This window comes from Culex quinquefasciatus, chromosome 2, assembly GCF_015732765.1.
Source record: "Culex quinquefasciatus strain JHB chromosome 2, VPISU_Cqui_1.0_pri_paternal, whole genome shotgun sequence".
NCBI classification, from domain to species: domain Eukaryota; kingdom Metazoa; phylum Arthropoda; class Insecta; order Diptera; family Culicidae; genus Culex; species Culex quinquefasciatus.
The window spans coordinates 137,654,018-137,666,828 of record NC_051862.1 but is presented as its reverse complement, the minus strand read 5'-3'; the positions used below and the strand labels follow the sequence as shown (position 1 = coordinate 137,666,828).

At 44.3% G+C, this 12,811-nt stretch overlaps 1 protein-coding gene across 1 annotated transcript in view; it reads left to right on the top strand.

The window, feature by feature from the left end:
- LOC6048482 overlaps nucleotides 1-6,198 on the top strand; it is a 174,947-nt gene extending 168,749 nt beyond the window's left edge. The window contains exons 73-77 of the mRNA XM_038257982.1: nucleotides 22-2,292; nucleotides 2,359-2,796; nucleotides 2,864-3,373; nucleotides 3,441-3,920; nucleotides 3,987-6,198. Of these exons, the coding sequence (XP_038113910.1) occupies nucleotides 22-2,292; nucleotides 2,359-2,796; nucleotides 2,864-3,373; nucleotides 3,441-3,920; nucleotides 3,987-4,228 (3,941 nt within the window). The 3' untranslated portion in view covers nucleotides 4,229-6,198. The remainder of the gene's footprint in view (nucleotides 1-21; nucleotides 2,293-2,358; nucleotides 2,797-2,863; nucleotides 3,374-3,440; nucleotides 3,921-3,986) is intronic.
- Nucleotides 6,199-12,811: the final 6,613 nt, after the last annotated feature.

Below are 12,811 nucleotides of genomic sequence, written 5' to 3'. Positions count from 1 at the left end.
AACCTTTTTCTCTTTCTCCAGCGGTTGCCGACCTGCCCAAGTGTCGCGCCAACTCGGACTGCGCCACCAGTGAGACCTGCGTCAACGAGATCTGCGCCAATCCGTGCAACTGCGGCCAGAACGCCGATTGCTACGTGAAGGACCACTACCCGGTGTGCAGCTGCAAGCCGGGCTACTCTGGAAACGCGCAGTTTGGTTGCTTCAAGCTGGGTTGCCAGTCGGACAGCGAGTGTGCCAACGACAAGCAGTGCTACAACGGCGAGTGCCTGAACCCGTGCGCGCTGGAGAATCCATGTGCGTTGAACGCGGAGTGCTTCGGAGACAAGCATCGAGCGGCGTGTCGCTGTCTGCCGGGGCTGGAGGGCAATCCGTTTGTACAATGTCGCCGAGTCGAGTGTCACTTTGACGGAGAGTGTCCGGACAACAGGGCCTGCTTGCAAGAGCAGTGTATCGATCCGTGCAGCGAGATGGCACCATGTGCTCAGAATGCGATTTGCTTTACCCGAGGACATGCGCCGCACTGCAAGTGTCCGGACCATTTGCCGGACGGGAATCCGTTCTCGTTCTGCGAACGACGCGTGGTGCAACACAAGCCGGAATGTACAATGGATACGGACTGTCCCAGCCGATTGGCATGCATCAACAACAAGTGTGTCGATCCGTGCAGGGAACTCGAGCCATGTGCCAGGTCAGCCAAGTGTACCGTGCTGGATTCGGTTCCGGTGCGAACCATGGTTTGCGAATGTCCGGAACTGCACGTGCCAGATGTGAACGGTGAATGTAAACGAATCGTGCTGCAGACTCCGCCGGAGTGTTCCAGTGATTCGGAATGCTCGGATAAGGAGGCTTGTATCAATCGACAGTGCAGGAATCCGTGCAACTGCGGTGATCACAGCACATGTATGGTAAAGAACCACCGAGGAATTTGCTCGTGCGAGGATGGATACGAAGGAAATCCGAACATTGCATGTAGAACGATCGGATGCCGAATTGATTCCGAGTGTGAATCGGGTAAGGCTTGCATCAACGGAAATTGCGTAAATCCTTGCTTGGATAACAACCCTTGCGGAATCAACGCCGAATGCTACGCCGTATCGAGTCACGCAGAGTGCAGATGTCTGAGCGGATATCGCGGAAATCCGATGGTACAGTGTACGGTCGTCGAGTGCCGCAGCAACAACGATTGTCCGAACGACAAGCAGTGCCGTAACACGCAGTGTGTCGATCCGTGCATATACGATAGCTCGTGCTCACCGAGGGCAGAATGCAAGGCACAGAACCATCTAGCCGTTTGCAGATGTCCAGCGGGACTGGTTGGCAATCCGTACGTGGACTGCCGACCGGAGATCATTCCAGAGTGTGTGTACGACACGGATTGTCCGTCGCACTTGGCCTGTATCGAGAACAAGTGCGTTGAGCCATGCGGTGCTTTGGAGCCATGCAATCGACCAGCGAGATGCGAAGCAATTCCGTCGTCGCCGGTGCGTACGATGATCTGCATATGTCCGGATGGATACGTGAGCAGTGGAAGTGGAACGTGCAAACCGGTTGTCAAATCGGGTTGTATTTCCGATTCGGACTGTTCGAGCGATACCGCTTGCATCAACAGCATTTGTAGAAACCCTTGCAACTGTGGACCGAATGCCGAGTGCCGAATCAAGGACCACAAACCGGTGTGCTCGTGCAAGCAAGGATTCGACGGTAATCCGGAGATTGAATGCATCAAGATTGAGTGTCGCGTTGACGACGATTGTTCCAGTCAGCACTCGTGCTTGAACCGGCAGTGCATCCCGGTGTGTTCGCTGGACACGTGCGGACGACAAGCCGAATGCTACGCCCAGAACCACAGAGCGATCTGTGAGTGCCTGCCAGGGTACGAGGGCGATCCGCGCGCCACCTGTAGACTGTTGGGATGTCGAGCCGATTCGGACTGCCCACTGGACAAGGCGTGTATCAACCAGAAGTGTGAAAACCCTTGCGAGAACCAAGCGATCTGCGCCCAGAACGAGCTGTGCCAGGTGTACCAGCATCGGCCCGAGTGCGCCTGTCCGCCACCATTCGAAGCGGATCCGATCCGAGGATGTGTGCTGCGTGACGAACGGTGCCGAACCGACGGTGAGTGCCCCTCGCAGACGGCTTGCATCCAGGGTGAATGTGTCAACCCGTGCAACGTAACGGAACCGTGCGGCGTCAACTCGATGTGCAAGGTGCTGGACACGCTGCCCGTGAGGACCATGATTTGCGAGTGTCTGCCGGGATACCAAGGAAATGCGGCCGTCCAGTGCGACAAGAGTAAGTATTGCTTGGGGAACCGCGAGGAATCGTTAACTGACGTTTGTTTTTCTCTCCCCTCTTCAGTGGCCCTTTGCCCAACGGACAGAGGCTTCGTCCGTAACGCCAACGGTGAGTGCGCATGCCCACCCGGCTACGGACTGTCCATCTACGAGGACTGCCAGATATGTCGCGAAGAGGACGGCCTCAAGATTGACGAAACGGGACGGTGCGTGTGTGCGCTGGAACGGGGCATGGTAATCGACGAGCGGGGCCGTTGCATCTGCCCGATCGATTATGGCTACCGGCTAACGGAACGGGGCGAGTGCATCCGTACGGCCGTGCCCGAGTGTACACGCGACAGCGACTGTCCCGACTGGCGCCACTGTCACCAGGAGACGAGAACGTGCGAAGATCCGTGCAAGACGAAGATCTGCGGCAAGAACGCGCTGTGCAATGCAACGAATCATCAGGCGATCTGCCAGTGTATCGCAGGGTACACCGGTAATCCGGAGGAGCATTGCAGTAAGTTTGAGTTTGGCTGGTTGGCTGGTTAGGTCGTACTACAATTATTGTTATTTTTTACCTTCAGATCAAACAACCAACTTCCGCACGGACTTCCCACAACCGGAAATGCAAGTAACGTGCCAAGCGGACGGCGTTCAGGTGGTTATCGACCTGATGGAGTCCAACTTTAACGGTGTGCTGTACGTGAAGGGCCACAGCAAGGACGAAGAGTGCCGACGGGTGGTGAACCTTGCCGGCGATGCGTCCCAGCGGACGCAGATCTTCAAGGTGCACTTTGGCAGCTGTGGTCTGATTCACGTCAACGGAATCGCCAGCTTCGTGCTGGTCATTCAGAAGCATCCGAAGTTGGTCACGTACAAGGCGCAGGCCTACCACATCAAGTGCGTGTACCAGACCGGAGAGCAGAACGTCACGCTTGGCTTCAACGTGCAGATGCTGACGACGGCCGGTACGATCGCCAACACCGGTCCGCCGCCAACGTGTGCCATGCGAATCGTTGCCTTCAACGGAGAGGAGATCGTGTCCGCTGAAATCGGTGACAATTTGCGACTGCAGGTCGAAGTGCAGCCAGCGAGTACGTATTACTGGGGATTTTTTTTCCTAAAAGCAATTCTTGCTAACGATCTATTTTGCCCTTTCAGCAATCTACGGAGGGTTCGCTCGCAGCTGCGTCGCCAAAACGATGGAAGACAGCGTCGAGAACGAGTACATTGTGACGGACGAAAATGGATGCGCCACAGAGCCGAGCATCTTCGGGGACTGGGAGTACAACGCCGAAACGAACAGCCTGCTGGCGAGTTTCAACGCGTTCAAGTTCCCCTCGAGCGACAACATCCGCTTCCAGTGTAACATTCGGGTGTGCTTCGGCAAGTGTCAACCGGTCAACTGCCACGGGGCGAACGCGTACGGCAAGCGGCGACGTCGGGCAATTACCGACGCGAACGAGATCGAGATGCTGCTGAACAGGACGAGACGTGCGACGAGCAGCAGCTCGACGGCGCTGGCCGGCGACGACGATGAGCTCGGTATCGAGGGAACACTGCGAGAGGAGATCACGATCCAGTCGAACGCGATTCTGACGCTGGATCGCAGGGAGGAGCGTTCGTACGACTCTGATAATAGTAAGTTTTTGGGTTTACGAACTACCAGTTCAAGACTAACCCTTGACGTTCTTTCTCTTCTTCCAGTCACTCCCGCCGCTCAACGTGTCGAAGATATCTGCGTGTCGATGATCGGTCTGATCATCGCGCTGGTCATCACAGCGCTGCTAGCACTGGTTGCCGTTGCCGTGGCCGTGTCCTGCTGGCTGATGGCCTACCGAAGGCGTCCAACTGTCACGGGACCGCTGCCGCATCCGCCCGAGTTCCCAAATCCGCTGTTCGCGCATCACGAACCGTCGGAACCGTCACACCACGACTACATGACGTAAGCAAAAGCAAAACCATACAATACCAAGAGTAAAACAACGAAATCGAACGAAAGTATAGGTTAGGAAAGGTCGAAAGACAAAAAAAAAGACGATACTGTAAATATGTATGATTAGAGAGTACACAATTTTAGAAGTATGTAAGCGACAGTGACACACCAACTTAGGCAATAGAACGACGGTGCTCTAACCTCAATGCAAACGCACTGTCCAACGGCCTGTTGCATACCATGCAGGCCCGCGAAAGAAACACGATTTAGGTTAGATCGTTTTTATATATTAACACAGGCGGAATACCGAGAGTCCAGACCAAAGGAGCCGGCTCAGCTCGAACCTTGCCGGGATTCGGCGGTTCAACCTCATGTAAAAAGCAATCTCTAAACGTCGAGAGACTTGACGAACTCGGGCTAACCTCAACCTCGTTAGAAATTAGAACACATAGAAGCCCAATTTGTCTCGTTTCTCGACACGAAAATCCAACCGGCGAGTCCTCGGGGAACGACTGAGCTTCAAACGAGTACTTTTGGTCTCAATGGGTTCGAGGTATTCCGAACGCAAATCCGAGCATCTCCTCCGCGGGTCGTTACTAGTCTTTTATTTATTAATGTTATTATCGTACTAAGTAAGAGATGGATACCCCTCCCTCGTCCTGTTTAGAAACAAACAACTTTTTCTATCCCCTTCGACGTCCATTCCTCTAAGGTGGAGGGCCCTCGTGTTTCTTCCGTACTATTTCGTCCCTTACGATCTTGTGTGTCCTTTCTCTTTGGCTTTACAACGAAGCAGATACCGTATTGCCATATATTGTTCAGCGAATCTTCACTCTTCCACCAGCACTGAGTCTCGAGAACACTCTCAGCAAAAGCACGCACTCACGACTAGATTCCTTCCAAAAGTGAACAATATTATCGGTGTTATTCTATTAATATAATTGTTTTAGTTGTAATTTATTAAAATTTTATGAATATACAGAAAGAAAACACATCTCGACCCTCGGAGGATTTGCGTACCCCTAGGTTTAGTAACACAGAGAGCAAGAAAATTATAGGAGAAAAATGTGTTGTATTATACTACAGACAGAGGTGAATAAAAAAAAGAACGTAGTCATTTTATAGCTAATCTCATATCAAGAAAAAGTAACGAAACTATACAAGAGATTTGCACGTAGACAAAAGAAAACTGCCATTCAAATTCCAAAATGCGCGTGTCCACGTGGGCGGAACCCAACTCAAGCTCCCGCTTTTCCCCGCTTCGAAAACGAAAATGTGAAAGAAGCAGCGAGCTTTCAGCTATTTTCGTTTTCGCTGCGGGAAAAACGAGGAGCAACGCCCCTCAAAAGAACGCGACCATGTAAGCGAAAAGAAAAATAGTTCACTAAAAGTTCTTCTCTACACATAAATACGAATGCTGCTAACGGTCAACACTAAACTGCCCCCTTTGAAAATACTGCACAACGATGTGTTTATAGTTTTTTGAATACAGCATTAAAACCTTTTAACTAACTAGCTCGCGCAAGTCTCCAAGAGACAGAACGTAGCACAACACCTCTGAAACGGCAGAACGGCGGTTATTTGTTGTCTTTTGTTTTGTTTTTTGGCAATACTTTATTATCTCTACCCTTGAAAAAAAATTCCTAAAGCAACCGAAATCGCGGCTTTTTTTAACGCCCCTATATATTTATGTTTACTGCAAAAAGAAAACTGATAATAACGTCAACTATTAAGACTGGATTAACATTAACTGAGAGGTAATTAAAAATATAAACGAAAAAAATATCAAAAAGAGATAATCTATTCCTACTATAAAGAAAATAACACTACCTACCGCTATACCTTCACGCAGACACAGTCTATTGCGAATTTTCCAACCCAGTGTAATATTTTTTTATCGAGAAAAATGTAAAGTTTATCTGTAGCATGTGAATGTCACCTCAAAGAAAAGCGTTAATAAAATGAAAATGATACTAATAAAAAGGGTGTGTTTGTGTTTCGACTTACCAAAATTACTGCCAAAATTATAAATTAAAAAAAAAACTTTTCTAAAATCGTTCATGTGATTCTTCGACATAACATCCTTCTCATCACCATTATAAATGTCTCGGAGCGTTTGGCACGGTATGTCTACGCATCTTTCCTCCCCTGTTGATTCTCTGAAATGTGATCCGTTAAAAAAAATGTCTCTATGGTTAATGCAACGCAGTAGCCCTTTTTGTGTTTGACAGTTTGCCAAACTCGTAAACAAAGCCAAATTTATGCAGGCTTCCGTTTCTGCAAACAAATGCAGGCAAATTGTTAAAAAGATTGTTTGTTTGCGAGTTTGGTTTTTTTTCGGTTGTCATAGTCCTAGTCATAAGTTTCACGTCTTTTTTCTTATATTTTTAAAACTTTAAACATTTCTGTTCTGATATAAAATGAACAAAAAAACGTTTTTAAATACATGAACAACCTACCCATTGAAGTAGATTTTTGCCTTCATTATCTCGACGGTAACATTTCAAAAGGCATCATGTACATTTTGACACTTTCTGGATTATTGCATATTCTGAAAGTACTCCTAATAAGCTACCTCTCCACCAAAAATGAACAAAAGTTACTTCAGTAAAGTCTGTTTAATCGTGATTTTAAATAAAGTAACATCCCGGGCAGACGGTAATAACAAAATTAATAATATTTCAATAACAAATCCTGTTAAAATAACAAAAAGTGTTATTATATTATCCTGAAGTTCAACTTCAAGAAGAAAAAATAATAACAGTTTCTGATAAAATAACAAAATTCAATACTATTGAAGTGATATTATATTGAAAATGTTTAATAACACGCTAATAAGAGGAAATGTTATACATTTCAAAAACTCTCCTTATAACAAAATTTGGTATTCGTTCGGTATACTGACTAAGAAATAAAATTTCCATAAATCGCACAAAAGGAAAAGTTTCTAAGTATCCATAACACAATCTGTTATTATTTTTTCTTTTGTCAAATAAGTTTAAATCTTTGGGATAATTTTGTCTAATTTCGTCGGGGTCATTATTTTGGCCATGAAATGCGGTCCTTAAGCTAAAATTATTCTAAAAAGTTGAAATTTTGAAAGATGATTTTTTTAATTATTTGATATACCACCTAAGGGACTTTGTTAAAATTGGCTAGAACTATGGGATAATTTTGACCAATTTCGTCAGGGTCATTATTTTGGCCATGAAATGGGGTCCTTAAGCTAAAATTATTCTAAAAAGTTGAAATTTTGAAAGATGATTTTTTTAATTATTTGATATACCCCCTAAGGGACTTTGCTAAAATTGACTAGAACTATGGGATAATTTTGACCAATTTCGTCGGGGTCATTATTTTGGCCATGAAATGGGGTCCTTAAGCTAAAATTATTCTGAAAAGTTGAAATTTTGAAAGTTGATTTTTTTAATTATTTGATATACCCCCTAAGGGACTTTGCTAAAATTGGCTAGAACTATGGGATAATTTTGACCAATTTCGTCGGGGTCATTATTTTAGCCATGAAATGCGGTCCTTAAGCTAAAATTATTCTAAAAAGTTGAAATTTTGAAAGATGATTTTTTTAATTATTTGATATACCCCCTAAGGGACTTTGCTAAAATTGGCTAGAACTATGGGATAATTTTGACCAATTTCGTCGGGGTCATTATGTTGGCCATGAAATGGGGTCCTTAAGCTAAAATTATTCTGAAAAGTTGAAATTTTGAAAGTTGATTTTTTTAATTATTTGATATACCCCCTAAGGGATTTTACTAAAATTGGCAAGAACTATGAAATAATTTTGACCAATTTTATCGGGGTCATTTATTTCACCATGAAATGGGATTTCAAGCTAAAATTAATCCGATGAAATTTACTTTTGAGAGTTATTTTTTTTTAATTTTGTTTTATTCCCTAACGGAATTGATTTATTTAATGAGAATTTTTGATGTGTGAATAACAAAAACTGTTATTATTTTCACAGAGCCAGGAAGTCGGAGCTGACGTTGAAGTTCGAGCTGGAGACTGCATTGGATTCAGCAAATTTTGAGCAACTTTTACTTGGAGTCGGAATCCGTGAAGTCGGGTATTTTTAGAGAGCTGAAGTCGTCGTTGACGTCATATCCTGCATCCAGAGTCGGAGTTGTCTTCAAAGTATGGATTCAAAGTCGCTTGGAGGTACCCGACTCTGCAGCCCTGACTAGTACAGAGGAGTTATGGCAACTGCAGGTTTATTTGCAAATTGAGCATGAGCATGAGCATGAGCATGAGCATGAGAGACCACCCATGGTTGTCCTTCTCCGTTGCTGAACAGGACCGTAATATCCCATCAGCACAACTGGTCACACGCTTCAACGATCAAATGATGTTTCCCTTATCAACAGCATGCATGAATGCGCTGAAAAGATAAAACATCACGATCATCAAAACTAGAGCCGGTGCGAATAGGAAACAGTCGTTGGCCACCAACGGCGCCCGCCATGTCAGTTTGTAGATCTCGAGGGGATGGGACGGGAATGTTAGTTAGCACAGGCTGCTACCAAGGGTGGGTTCTATACGATATCCACACCCCCGCGTGTGCCGGAAAACTACTTCTACTTGGGAATTTGTTAGTGGGGAAGGGTAATGGCCAGGATTCATCATAGAGGATGATGATGTGGCCCAATAATCAATGAATTTTGTTGAATAGGGTGATGTATTATGTATTCTCAAGGCAAACAATCGGATGATGCGGATGAGACCGTTCCCGGTTATTTGGTGTTGAGTTTAACATAAATGATTCAATCTTAGACAGCCGGCTGTGGAAAGATAGAATCAAAATTATGTGTGATTAAAAGGTGAAATATTAAACTCAGCGTAACATATTTACGTAGAGTTGCCCTGAGACTATTTATACTTTTAAATTATTATAAGATGAGCGACCAATTAATGACTGAAGAGTTATGATGTTATCTGAAGGACTTGAACAATCGCGTTGAAACAATATTTGTCGCCGTGATTCGCGGGAAACGAATGGTCGAATTGAATGATAATTTATATTTTGCTGACGCAATTTAAAAGAATCTTCCCGTGAAATAATTGCAAATCATAGAACAAAGAAATCCGACTGTGATGTGTATCAAATACATGACTAACGAGAAAAACACACCGACGACGATGGACGAAAACGGAACGCGAAAAAAATGCGTCCCGACGGACAGGCACCCCGAAATGAAATGGCTCAGCTCTGCTGTTATCATGACAACCAGAGCTAGCCGCACCTTCACACACACACGCACGAACTCACCCGAAATACACACCGACGACGATCGACGAAAACGGAACGCGAAAAAAAATGCGTCCCGACGGACAGGCACCGCGAAACGAACTGGCTCAGCTCTGCTGTCATCGTGACAACCAGAGCTAGCCGCACCTTCACACACACACACGCACGAACTCACCCGAAATACACACCGACGACGATCGACGAAAACGGAACGCGAAAAAAAAATGCGTCCCGACGGACAGGCACCGCGAAACGTACTGGCTCAGCTCTGCTGTCATCGTGACAACCAGAGCTAGCCGCACCTTCACACACACACGCACGAACTCACCCGAAATACACACCGACGACGATCGACGAAAACGGAACGCGAAAAAAAAAAAAATGCGTCCCGACGGACAGGCACCGCGAAACGTACTGGCTCAGCTCTGCTGTCATCGTGACAACCAGAGCTAGCCGCACCTTCACACACACACGCACGAACTCACCCGAAATACACACCGACGACGATGGACGAAAACGGAACGCGAAAAAAATGCGTCCCGACGGACAGGCACCTCGAAATGAACTGGCTCAGCTCTGCTGTCATCGTGACAACCAGAGCTAGCCGCACCTTCACACACACACACGCACGAACTCACCCGAAATACACACCGACGACGATCGACGAAAACGGAACGCGAAAAAAAATGCGTCCCGACGGACAGGCACCGCGAAACGAACTGGCTCAGCTCTGCTGTCATCGTGACAACCAGAGCTAGCCGCACCTTCACACACACACGCACGAACTCACCCGAAATACACACCGACGACGATCGACGAAAACGGAACGCGAAAAAAAATGCGTCCCGACGGACAGGCACCGCGAAACGAACTGGCTCAGCTCTGCTGTCATCGTGACAACCAGAGCTAGCCGCACCTTCACACACACACGCACGAACTCACCCGAAATACACACCGACGACGATGGACGAAAACGGAACGCGAAAAAAATGCGTCCCGACGGACAGGCACCTCGAAATGAACTGGCTCAGCTCTGCTGTCATCGTGACAACCAGAGCTAGCCGCACCTTCACACACACACGCACGAACTCACCCGAAATACACACCGACGACGATGGACGAAAACGGAACGCGAAAAAAAAAATGCGTCCCGACGGACAGGCACCGCGAAACGAACTGGCTCAGCTCTGCTGTCATCGTGACAACCAGAGCTAGCCGCACCTTCACACACACACGCACGAACTCACCCGAAATACACACCGACGACGATCGACGAAAACGGAACGCGAAAAAAAAAAATGCGTCCCGACGGACAGGCACCGCGAAACGAACTCTACTGCAGGTTTATTTGCAAATTACAAATAAACCAAAACAATAACTTTTTTTTGTTATGGAGACATACCAGTTCAATAACATTTTTTGTTATTATGCTGCTCCACCTCTCCGCACAAAATAACAAATCTTGTTATTCCTTCATGATTCCTTCTGTGTTATTGGTTTGTTATTGCAATAACAACATAATAACAGTTTAAGTTATTCTTCGAACAAATCTTTGTTATTGATTTTTGTTAATTTAACAACTAATCCGATCATCCCAATAACATATTTCGATCTTCTCACAATATCAAAAACTGACCTTCCCAAGTTATTTCCGTCTGCTCGGGATAAACAAAATCTCTGCCATCAGCAGTCCCTGTTTATATAGCCCTGTCAATCTGTCAAACAAAAGACTACATGAACCTCGTGACGAAAAAAAAAAGCAACATGAACAAAGCGCCATGTACATTCGGCGAAGAAAAACGAATCATAACAAACCGCTCCCCACAATGACAGCAGGGTGATATAGACGTTGGTGATTTCAAAAGAAGTTATGTTTGTTTTTCTCAAATAAAATTACGGAACTAATGTTTTATTGAATTTGGATGATCAAGTAACAATAAAAGCAACGTTTTCCATCGTTTGTTATCATTAGAACATCTTATTTTGCTTTTATTTTAAAATGGGAATTGAAATGGATGCTCAACATTCTAATGCGTTTTTTAAGTTTAGAAAACTTCAAAAGCTATTAAAAAAAAATTTTTTTTGGCTAAAAATCGAAAGATTGTAAAAAGGTGGTTTTTGTAAGCAAATCCATCTTGTTATATATTTAAAAAAAAGATATTTGAAAGACCTTTCCAATGAACCTAAACATAGAAGATCTGACACCCCTTTTGAAAGTTATTAGCACTTATGTAAGGGACCATCCATAAACCACGTGGACACTCTTTTAGAATCTCAGACGAACCACCCCCCCTTAGGGGGGCCCTCGTGGACAATTTCCAAACAAATAATTTTTGTATGGAGCGTGAACAATCGCTGGTATTAAGTATTTCATAATTAAGTACTTTTTTATAGTTGCATTCATGTTTAGTGATACCTTAAGGCCGATGCAAATATTTAAAAAAGTTTTTGTCCCTCGGCCCTGGCCGAGGTCAAGGGGGGGGCAAAAAAATAAAAAAATATAAAAATTTAAATAACAAGCCATAGTCTTCACATTTAAATGAAAAAAGTGTTTTAAAATACATTTTACACTAGTTCAGTTGTTTTGCAATCTCTAGTTTTCAAAAAATCTAAGATCTGACAAAAATAAAAATTGTATCGAAAAAAAAGATTTTGCATCGAAAATTTTCAAAAAAATTTAAGATTTTTTAATAAACCCAAACATGCTAAAAATGATTTTAAACGCAGAAGAATGTATTTTAATTTGATTTCAGCTGGTTGCACTTGAATTTTCATTGAAATTTTGAAGTTTATTGCAAAAATATTTTTTTTGCCCCCTGATTTTTCGGGCCAATTTTAAAGGGGGGGGGGGGTGACAAAAACTTTTAAAAATATTTATACCAGCCTAATATAAAAATAACATGAAACAAAATAACATGAAACAAAATAACATATTTTTTTTACTAGGATTTATCTTTTTGGGTTTATTATTCAAAGAAAATATTGTTATTCAAAATGTATTTTTAACATGTTTGTTATGACAAGAAAATTATATTTTCTTTTTTTTGATTAAATTCAAATTTATGTTTCGGGACCATCCACAAACTACGTGGAGACTTTATTGGAAATCTCAAACCACCGTTGATCGTAACCGAGAAAAAAATTGTCTAGAATAAAGCACAGCCCAGACTCGATTATCCGAAGGTTTGTATGGGACTTCAAATAGTCGAATCAGGAATAAAAAATCTTATTTTTTATTTTTTTAACTTTTAACGTCAACTTCGAGTTCTGTTTGTTCTGATTGTTCACAAGCATTAAAACTAAACTGCATCATTATCTCAACATTATTGA